Source organism: Ictalurus punctatus, chromosome 29 (genome assembly GCF_001660625.3).
Source record: "Ictalurus punctatus breed USDA103 chromosome 29, Coco_2.0, whole genome shotgun sequence".
Taxonomy (NCBI): domain Eukaryota; kingdom Metazoa; phylum Chordata; class Actinopteri; order Siluriformes; family Ictaluridae; genus Ictalurus; species Ictalurus punctatus.
In genome coordinates, this window is record NC_030444.2 from 2,253,805 (window position 1) to 2,264,564 (window position 10,760).

Consider the following 10,760-nt stretch of genomic DNA (forward strand, 5'->3'; position numbering starts at 1 on the left):
TCGTCACACCATCCTGTTGTTGATTATTTGTCTATAAGAGCATGTTCAAAGGGTTTTAATCATTTCTTATCAATGTACAATATAGTGCCTTGCATAAGTATTCACCCCCCCCCCCCCCCCCCATCCCCACCAAAAAAAAACATTTTGGACTACACCCCAATTCCAAAAAAGTTGGGACGCTGTGTTACATAAATGTAAATAAAAACAGAATGAAATGATTTGCAAATCTCATAAATGTTATTCACAATAGAACATGGTAAGCTGAGGAAACGAACCAGTTTAAGGGAAAAATAAGGTCATTTTGAATTCGATGGCCGCAACACGTCTCAAAAAAGTTGGGACGGTGGCAACAAAAGGCTGGAAAAGTAAGTGTTACTTAAAAGAAACAGCTGGAGGAAGATTTTGCAGGTAATTAGGTTAATTGGCAGCAGGTCAATAAGATGATCGGGTATAAAAAGAGTATCGTAGAGAGGCGGAGTCTCTCAGGCGTAAAGATAGGATGGGATCTGAATGGAAGCATATGTTGAAGGTGCCTTTCCAGATGTGCAAGCTGCCCATTCCAAAAGTCTGTTTCATCTGGCAAACTGACAAACCATTACGCAAGTACTCCATGTTTTTAAAGTCAGTCTGCATTCTTATGTTAAAACTGGTCATCTATTTCTACACTCAAATTCACTCACAATCAATGTTTGTATTGTTAAATAATTAGATCTTTCTCTTGTTTTGTTTTTTTGCATCTTATACATATACATTGCTTGTTCTTAACCATAATATAACATACAGATGGCTTTAAACTTTGCTTTATAACTCTTTGGCTCCTGCTGGTGGTGAGAGCATGGTAACGAGCACTGAGTGTGATCTCTGAGTCTTCACCCCATCTTTCCCAAAGACCGGAGGATCGATAAACTCGATTTTCTCTCCAGTCTAATTTCACTAACACATCTCTACCTGACTGATAAAAAGAAAAGAGCTCCATTCCTGAGGCAAATTGGAGTAAAATAGCATTTTATATATCCACGCCTGTCCAAAGACATCACTTTAAAAACTATTCTCTGGATCAGACGTTTCGATCAGTGCATTCTGATGTCCGTGTGCCAACATTGGGAATGAATTCAACCTGAATCTTACATTTGTATCGTAATGCTTACGCGCTCATGTTCTCCGTCTCTGCCTCTCTCTCTAGGACGAAAAGAACCAGCTCATGACTACTAATGTCTGGTTGTGGCAGGTAAAGTCGCTGCTTCTTCTAAGTGTTCGTGCATTTTTGTAAATTTACTTTTATTCGGTTATAAGTCTTCCAGGTTCTAAAGACGTCGTGTGAACGCACGCGTCTCGCTCTGCGTCGATGTTTTGTAGGAGTGGACAGACTATAAGCTGAGCTGGAACCCAGAGAATTATGGGGGAATCACGTCCATCCGAGTGCCTTCGGAGAACATCTGGCTGCCTGACATCGTCCTCTATGAAAAGTAAGACCCTTTATACACCGTACACTCTTTCTGTTCACTACGAATCGACGCGTGCCCCGTTGAAGAAGGTCTATTTTTCCGATTTTATACCAATATAATTTCATCTCACCTCAATCATTATTAATATCCATATTAGTTGAAGTAGAAACCCAAGAGCCTTTTAGTTAACTTTAAAACTTTTTTACTTGTATTTAATAAAGATCTACTTATGCAACACCATATAGTCAAGTACCATATCCAGCATACAAGTCCCTGTGTTAGTTGTATAGCGAGTTTAGCCAGCGGTGGGCGGAGCACAGACAGACACGAGAACGTTTAAGTGTCAAACGAAGTGAGTTTATTTACTGATTGTGATAGTGTGTGCGTGCAGGAGTGGTCCCTAGGGGGAAAGTGCTCGTGTGCCGGGGTCGTCCGTGGGCGGTAAGTGCCGCGCTGGAGGTTTTCCGAGAGCCCGGAGTCGGTTTCGGTCCTCCAGGGGGCGGAGCCTTCGGGCGCGTTCGAGCTTCTCTGAAAAAAAAAACCACGACACACATTTGTCAGCGCGTCGGGAGAGTCCTCCCTCTCTTTGCTAGCAGAGGATCGTCCTCTTATACTCTCCCTTCGTCTGCTGGGTGGCAGCCGCCGGTCTGTCGCCACAATTACTGTAGTTACTACGGAAACTACAGTCTGAGTCACTGTTATGGAAAAGTAATCAACACAATCTGACCAATCAGAATTGAGCATTTAACTTCCTTTATTATACACAAAGAGGGAAACGCAAACATGACCAAAGAGAACCAATCAAAGGGACCGAACACCAAAAACTGATTGGCATTCAAAAGGCAAGTCCCTCCCATTTCATAGCATCTGTGGGTTCTGATTGGCTGGATCTAGTGTGTACGTGAGTACGACTCCCTGGTAAACACCAACAACTGAAAGGAAAGAACAATCGGACAAAAAAGAGATCCCAGTTTAAAAAGGAGGGTTTGTAGTTATTCAGACATTCACTCCTACCTCTCTCTCTCTCCCTCTCTCTCTCTCTCTCTCTCTCTCTCTCTCACTCTCAGTGCTGATGGGCGTTTCGAGGGCTCACTGATGACAAAAGCGATCGTCAAGTACGACGGTACAGTGACATGGACTCCTCCAGCCAGCTACAAGTCTTCCTGCACCATGGACGTCACTTACTTCCCTTTCGACCGCCAGAACTGTTCGATGAAGTTCGGTTCATGGACGTACGATGGCGCCATGGTGGATCTGACCCTGATCGACCCCCATGTGGACCGCAAGGACTTTTTCGACAACGGCGAGTGGGAGATCCTGGACGCCAGCGGGCGGCGAGGGAGCCGTCGTGATGGAAGCTACTCGTATCCGTTCGTCAACTACTCCTTCATCCTGAAGCGCCTGCCTTTGTTCTACACGCTCTTCCTGATCATCCCGTGCCTCGGCCTCTCCTTCCTCACCGTGCTGGTTTTCTATCTCCCGTCGGACGAAGGCGAGAAGCTTTCGCTGTCCACGTCTGTGCTCGTCTCACTCACCGTCTTCCTCCTGGTCATCGAGGAGATCATCCCGTCCTCGTCCAAGGTCATCCCGCTGATCGGCGAGTACCTGCTCTTCATCATGATCTTCGTCACCTTCTCCATCATCGTCACGGTCTTCGTCATCAACGTGCACCACCGCTCCTCGGCCACCTACCACCCCATGGCGCCGTGGGTCAGGAGACTCTTCCTGCAGAGCTTACCCAGAATGCTGTGCATGCGTGGCCACACTGATCGCTACCTCTATGCGGACATGGAGCCACACCGGAGTCCGGAGCAGAAGCGTGGGATGAAGAAAGGGGCGAAGAAGAGTGCGGGAGGAAAGGAGGACGAGTCCTGGGTGGCCATGCTGGAGAAAGCCACCAGCTCAGTGCGCTACATATCCAGACACATTAGGAAGGAGCACTTCATCAGAGAGGTTTGGGTTCATTGTTTATTGAAATGTTTCCCTTGATTCAAATGGAGCTGATTATAACCAAAACCCAAATATATTCATTTATATACCTGTACCTCTGTACTGGACTGGTTTCCCATCTTGGTTCGTGAGCAAGACTACTCATCGAAAGGTCACTAGTTCAAATCCAAGCGTTAAGAAACATTTGATATTTTAAATGACCCAAAGACGCTTCAAAAAAAGTTCAACACAGACAGCATAAGAGAATTTTTAAAAAAAAACAGAAAACAATAAACATACAACCAGTATGAGCCGAGTTGAAGAAACACTGGAAGTTTGGGGAAACCGGTGGGTTTTGAGACGGGATTTAAACAAGGACAGTTTGTAAGATTGTCTGATTGTTAGAAGGAGGGATTTCCAGAGAACTGGTACCTGTGCGATTAAAAAATATCATATAATGTGATATTATATATGAATTATTATTAAATATAACTGTCAGTATTTGCTTGGTTTGATTAAAACCAGTCACCGTGTGTTTTCAGGTGGTTCAGGACTGGAAGTTCGTGGCTCAAGTGTTGGACCGGATCTTCCTGTGGGTCTTCCTCACCGTGTCCGTACTTGGCACCATCCTCATCTTCACTCCGGCTCTGACCATGTACCTCAGCAGCGCTCCTTAAAAACGCCCCGCAAACCGCATTACAAACTCGTCCTTAAAACCCACGGGGCCAAAAAAAAAAAGACAGCTTTCCTTCACCAATACCAACCTAATACAACCACTGCTTCAATACATACCTACTACATCATTCTAAACCTTTTAGATTAGACCTTAAAGGGTTACTCGGACCTGCAAGAATATCCGCTCTCACATAAACGCACCTTGCAGATATTCTACCCAAAAACGTTCCAACCGCTCCTCAAAACAACCACTCGTGTAGTGTAGAACCCAAACGTTTACATCATCATGACACGCATCGATACGTTCTCAAATTCTCGAATCTGATTGGTCAGAAAGTGTTAATTTTTGAAAAAAAAATTTTTTACATAACAGCGGCTCAGCAAATCGCGTTTATACTGATGCGCACGTTCTGATGCGTTACCGTTTCCATAGTAACCGCTCGTTCCCGTTCACACGGGCAGGCTCGTAAACCGCGGATTATAACAAATCAAGAACGACTGTCGACTTCATGCTCACTTGTCGTTTGTGGGAGGAGTCTCCAACGTCAGTGCTTCGTAACACTTCTAAATAAAATCTCCAGGACACTTCGAGACGTGCTGTCACGGACTTCCGCTTCACGCCACCCCGTTGTTGATTATTTTCCCATACCGGGCACCTCGTGAAGTGTTTAATCGCTCTTACATCACAGCGATTACTATTTCTATTCATTAAAGAACGACACGGTGCAATCACATTGCAATCTTTCATAAACGTACAGTACGTTTCCAAAAACTCCCATTACCTCACCCGAGCACAAAATAATTCACCGAACCTTTACAGTCTCTTCATCACGCACCAAAATGTATCCTACTCCTTTTAATTCCATTGGGTGGAGTTATGATAATAAATGATATCCGCACTCCTCGATGTTTATTCAACCATTTTCCTGTACACTGTGTTCAGTACATATGATACAAACCTCACTGAGCTACAGAAGATGTATTAATCATAGTCTTCAATAGGACAACACGAAAGCCGGTTCCTTTCGGCTCGGTACCGTCCATCAGTACACTTTGTGTCGGTCAGATTATACTGACGTCGTCTGCGTTAAAGCGTGTACATGCCTGAGTGTTAACGTCTATTGTTAATGTAACTGAATGCTTACAAGTCTTTTTATATGTTGAATGACATTAAAGAAACCTCTGACGTAGCGGATTAGCTGGGTGTGCTTTGAGTGGGTTGTCCGGTTTGTCCAGCAGGAGAACCACTAAAGGTTCTAGGTACATGAGTAAAACCTCTTCACGTAAGAACCCTTAACTTTCCCATTAACTCTCAAGAGACCCTTCTTCTGAGAGTTGAACCGGTGAAGCCGGTGGTGTGGGTTTATTTATTCCCTGTTGTACTTCACTGAGGCAGTGCTTTACTTTCTTTAAGCATCAAGTTATACTGAAAGAGAGATTTGAAAACAGTGTATAAAAGCTTTAATAGATATATCAGGAAGATTATCCATCCACATATACGTCACGTCACAATATGCATCTGTGTCTTGTGCTTTGTCTTGTTGCTTTTGTCTGAAATGTAATGCACAACATCTTCCCCCATTCGTAAAGATAAGACACCGTTGAGAGACAAAAACACGTTTTTTATTTACGGAAGATTTTACAAAACGTTCCGATTATCAACGGAAACACGGACGAGATGATGGCTCGGACACCGCACGAGATATTTAGCTTCCAAATCTCTGCATTTCAGCTGAAGTCATTACTGGCGTGATTTATTGCTCGAGTTATCGAGTCAACAGAAAAGCTGGATCCCAAATCAACCCCTACCGACATTTCTCACATCACACCACCTTCCTGCTACCACGGAGAATCTGAGTGGGACTCGGTCATGAAAGACAGGATGCCATGGTGGGATTCTCTGCTTGGATGGCAGTTGCACTACATCTAGATGAACAGGAGGGGGCAGTATGCCCTCGAGTACACCACAATCTAATGAGGAAAGTTTGAACTGCTTTTTGCTTCATAGAGAATCGTATTGAGTGAATATAATGTTCCGTTTGATGACATAAATCCTATCTATCATTTTAAATGACAGCTCTTTGACTTCGTTTGGAATTAAATATTGATTAGATATAAGCCAAAGCTTTTCCCAAACAATACTGTCTGTCAGACGATTCCAATATGAGTAAATCTGAGGCAAAGACACGGAGTTTCTCTGAAATAACGCTCTTATGATGGATCTGTTTTAAGGGAAAAACAAATATTCAGCACGTAAGAACTTATTAAAGTAGCCGGGGACCATTGTTGAATTTAATTCTTTTCTAAACAGCATATAGACTTTTTGCATAGTCCCCTGGTGTTACAGGAATCCTATAATGTGCCGAAAACTCATTAGAAGTGAAAAGAAAACCATTTAGATTAAATAACCGAGGCACCGATATGATGCCGGTCTTATTTTCAGCTCGTTGCCCAGAGCAACAGTCCGCGCTGACACCGGGACCACGTGACTCGTTGCCGCGGGCAACGCTCGGGAGCATCACCGCTGCTCGCGATCCGCTATGACGTCAGAGAATGGTTCGAATTGAACAGCGCCGGGGCTGTGACGTGTGATGACGCGAGGGGGCTGTTTATATGAAGGCGGCTGCAGACAGAACGAGCTTCTTACTACATGCGCTCTTGTTAGAGAACAACAGACGATGGATACGCTTTATTATTTTCTGCCATCAGTGATTAAAAACTGGGTGACAACTCCAGACACTGAGGAACAGGAAGAAGTTTCCTCTGGAGCGACGGAACAGGGAGAAGTTACATCTGGAGCGACGGAACAGGAAGAAGTTTCCTCTGGAGCGACGGAGCAGGAAGAAGTTGCATCTGGAGCGACGGAACAGGAAGAAGTTGCATCTGGAGCGACGGAACAGGAAGAAGTTGCATCTGGAGCGATGGAAGATGGAGAAGTTTCCTCTGGAGCGACGGATGAGGGAGAAGTTTCCTCTGGAGCGATGGAAGATGGAGAAGTTTCCTCTGGAGTGATGGAAGATGGAGAAGTTGCATCTGGAGCAACAGAAGATGTTGAAGTTGCATCTGGAGCGACGGAAGATGGAGAAGTTGCATCTGGAGCGACGGAAGATGGAGAAGTTGTGACCGGAGCAACGGAAGATGAAGATCAAATGCAGGAAGCGAACCTATTTCAGAAACGAAAAAAACAGGAGGCAGCAGAAGTCCTTGGCAGGCACCTCTTCTACCGGAAGGAATTCAGATGTCCGGAGAATATCCGGCTGATGAGTGAGGATCTGGAATTCGCCGACGCAACAGTGAAAGCGTACGTCTCACACTTTTGGCCTTCGACTTGTCTGGACAAGGATTTCCGACGGTTCCTCAGTGTGTTTTGGCCAGAAGATGAACCTGAGCTTCAGCATCTACTTGTAAAGCACTTTACTCGTCTGTTCCTTACCTGTACTGAACAGTCGCTCAAGTTCCAGCCTGTAATGTACTACCTGTGCTGGAGCATGATCATACTGAATGCCGATCTTAATGGCGGTCACAAAGGGAGGAAAATGACTCGTGAAGAATTTATAGCGAACCTGGATAGTGCGACTGACTTTCAGATAGATCTTCCACTCATGAGGGAAATCTATGACTCGATCAAAATGCAGCCACTAACAGCGTTCACGGTGAGAAGTAGATGTCAGGCTGCGAAACCAAAGGACTCCGGCTCTAACTCATCATTTGGGACTGAAAAGAACCCTACCACTACTGTCTACAAAAAAGGAAATCTCATCTGCAAAAGAGTTATGGACGAGAATGGGAGACCAACCAACATAGGCCAGAGAGCATGGAAACCATTTACTGCAGTTCTAAAAGGCATGGTCCTGCATCTACAACAAGACACAGACAAGCATGCCATTAGACTGCATCATGCCTTGGCATACCCCGTATATCACAAAAAGAGGTGCCATGCGCTGAGCCTCAGGACCGCAGACGCCAGACTCTTCTACTTCCAGGCCGAGAGTGAAGTAGAGCAGGCATCATGGGTCGCCATCATTAACCGCATCGCCGCCCGTTACTCTGCTGCTCCGCTCACTTCAGCTTCATACTACATCAAAATATACTGTCCTCAGCTCCTACCTTCATACCCCACCACTCTGACTCTAGAGCAGCAGCTCGAGTTCCACAAGGACCAGATAAACAGGGTTCCATTGCAGGAGGTGCAGGAGCTGCAGCGCCACGTGACGTATGTGAGAGCGTTACAGGAACTTGTTGCAGAAAAGCCTTCAGCGACTCAACGTAAAGGATAATCGCGCACTGCTCTCAACCACGTACATAAACATGAAATATCACTGCTTACGAAAAGAAATAAAGATCATTCAAATGATACGACGGCTCAACGATGATACACTTCTTTGCGTGTCTAATGCAGTATAGTTACCATAGGAACGATTTACACGTTACCTGTACGGCGTGCGGTCTGCATTAATCTAGGGCTGATGATCAAAAGATTATAAAACAGTACAGAGACACAAGTGTAACAATTACTTTTACACAACAGTTCAACAAACAAGAAATCAATACCGAGTGACCAAATATGTAAATGTAAATAATGTAAAATTTTGTACAAAATATGGCCCGATTTTCTGTTGATTTTTTGCTCTGGTAGAGGAATCCACGCTCACTTTATAAATATGCCGACTAGCTTGCTAGCTAGCTCACACTGGTTTATAATGAATATATAAACGTGGCAATAAGAAATGTGTCATTATGAAAGAAATATGTCTTTATGAAATAAATATGGCACTACCTTTTGCTCAGAAGCTGGAGCGATGCGTTACAGTCTACGTTTTTACCAAGCCATGGCTAAAAAGTTTGGGTTGTTGATCAACTAAAGCTGTTTGTCAGCCACCGAAGTTTTTGATCAGACTTTCGCTGGTGTCACTTCTTGTCAGTTAAGACGACTAAATGGCAGCAGTGAGAGGGCTGGCTCAGATTCACCTGCAGTGAGGAGCGCTCTCGGGTAATCAGAGTGGACATGATGCCAACTTGCATTAGTATGTACCCCCCCCCCCCCCCCCCCCCCCACTATCACCCAACCACACACAAACATACACAAACACACAGGCTAGCTGTCATCGTGCTCCGTCTGTCTGCGGTATCTCGTTTGAGGAGCCTCCTAGGGAGATCTGTTAGATATCAGGTGGAAACTTTTTCTCTTTTTCATGTAATAGTCAGTTTCTATACCTAAATGAAAGAGGTGAGTGAGTGGCGGCTCAACGATTGAGTTCTATTTATTTAGTTTTTTTTAAACAAGGACAGGAAGTCGGGCTGTTGATCAAGATGCTTGCTTAACCTGTGAAACCTGAGCACTTCTAGGCTCAGATTCAATTCTGCTCTCACTTTAAATGAAAACAGATTCTCAAACAAATCAATAAACAAATGTAAAGTGTAAGTAACCAGGGCTTGATGCCGAGCTCGTATTACCGTCTGTGTTGAGTTTCGCGGCTTCTCCCCATGTCCAAAAACATGCTAGTAGAGATGGATTGAAATTGCCCAAATTGGTGTGAATGAGTGTGTGAATGTGTGTGTGTGTGTGTGTGTGTGTGTGTGTGTGTGGTGCACCCATCCAGGGTGTATTCCCTCCTTACGCCCTGTGTTCCCGGGATGGACTATGAATCCACCACAACCCTGGCGAGGTGAGGGAATGAATGTAACTGATCTGTCTGATCTCACTTAAAGGTCAGCATTTTAGGTGTGAAAATCTCTCTCTCTCTCTCTCTCTCTCTCTCTCTCTCTGTCATTCTGCCTCTTCTTTCTTGTCAGAGTACAGTGACTTGGTATTGAGGTAACCATTCAGTTGTCTTTTCACTCTGTGTTTGTCTTCACTCCGGAAAGATTGAACATGACAGAGTCCTTACTAATGAAACACACAAAAAAGGAAGACGCCAGAGAGAGAGAGAGAGAGAGAGAGAGAGAGAGAGAGAGAGAGAGAGAGAGAGAAGAGTGCATTCTGTTCTGTGAATGAATGGAGGGAATCCCAGGAACTGACTCGGATTACAGTGACACCTACTGTACAGCCTCTGAGGATTTCTCTCTATCTCTGGGTTTATGATAAGACAATTGGGTCAGCAGACAGACAGCAGGGAGAGACAGACAGCAGGGAGAGACAGACAGCAGGGAGAGTGTGTATTGCCCGTTGTTATTTAACAACGCTCAGTAATGGATCGCGAATGCGGCCCAGAGGCTAACTAGGCCACGTTGGTGTCACATAGCCGTGCTCTTGCGTTGCATTGTGTTGATCTCTGTTGGCGTACACGAGTGCTGACTTACCGTGGATGTCCTTGCTGACATTAATGGGACATCTACTGTAAATTCTGGTCAGAGTGAAAGGTTTAGAACGGCTTTTCCAATACGTACAGTTGCAAATAAAAGGATTCAACCCCCGTTGCAAACATTGCAGGTTTATCGTCAAAATTTGCCGTTCACAACGAAGAAATCCAACAAAAGCATCTGAGATAGTTCGACACCACGAACACTTGGGGGGAAGCGTTCGTCGTGTCGAACTGTTTCAATTGCTTTTTTTCACAAGAAGCTGAAAGTCTGTACATTTTGATGATGAACCTGATTTGCGATGTGAGTTGAATCATTTTGATTGCGACTGTATTGAAGTCGCCTGTCTTCATGGAAAAATCCATCTTGAGCAACCCCCATACCAATGAATTACCCACAATGCTGTTTGAT

At 44.7% G+C, this 10,760-nt stretch overlaps 1 protein-coding gene across 1 annotated transcript in view; it reads left to right on the forward strand.

Moving 5' to 3' along the window:
* chrnb3a (cholinergic receptor nicotinic beta 3 subunit a) overlaps window positions 1–5,247 on the forward strand; it is a 14,100-nt gene extending 8,853 nt beyond the window's left edge. The window contains exons 3-6 of the mRNA XM_053677559.1: window positions 1,184–1,228; window positions 1,357–1,466; window positions 2,513–3,398; window positions 3,917–5,247. Coding sequence (XP_053533534.1) covers window positions 1,184–1,228; window positions 1,357–1,466; window positions 2,513–3,398; window positions 3,917–4,051 — 1,176 coding nt within the window. The 3' untranslated portion in view covers window positions 4,052–5,247. The remainder of the gene's footprint in view (window positions 1–1,183; window positions 1,229–1,356; window positions 1,467–2,512; window positions 3,399–3,916) is intronic.
* Window positions 5,248–10,760: the final 5,513 nt, after the last annotated feature.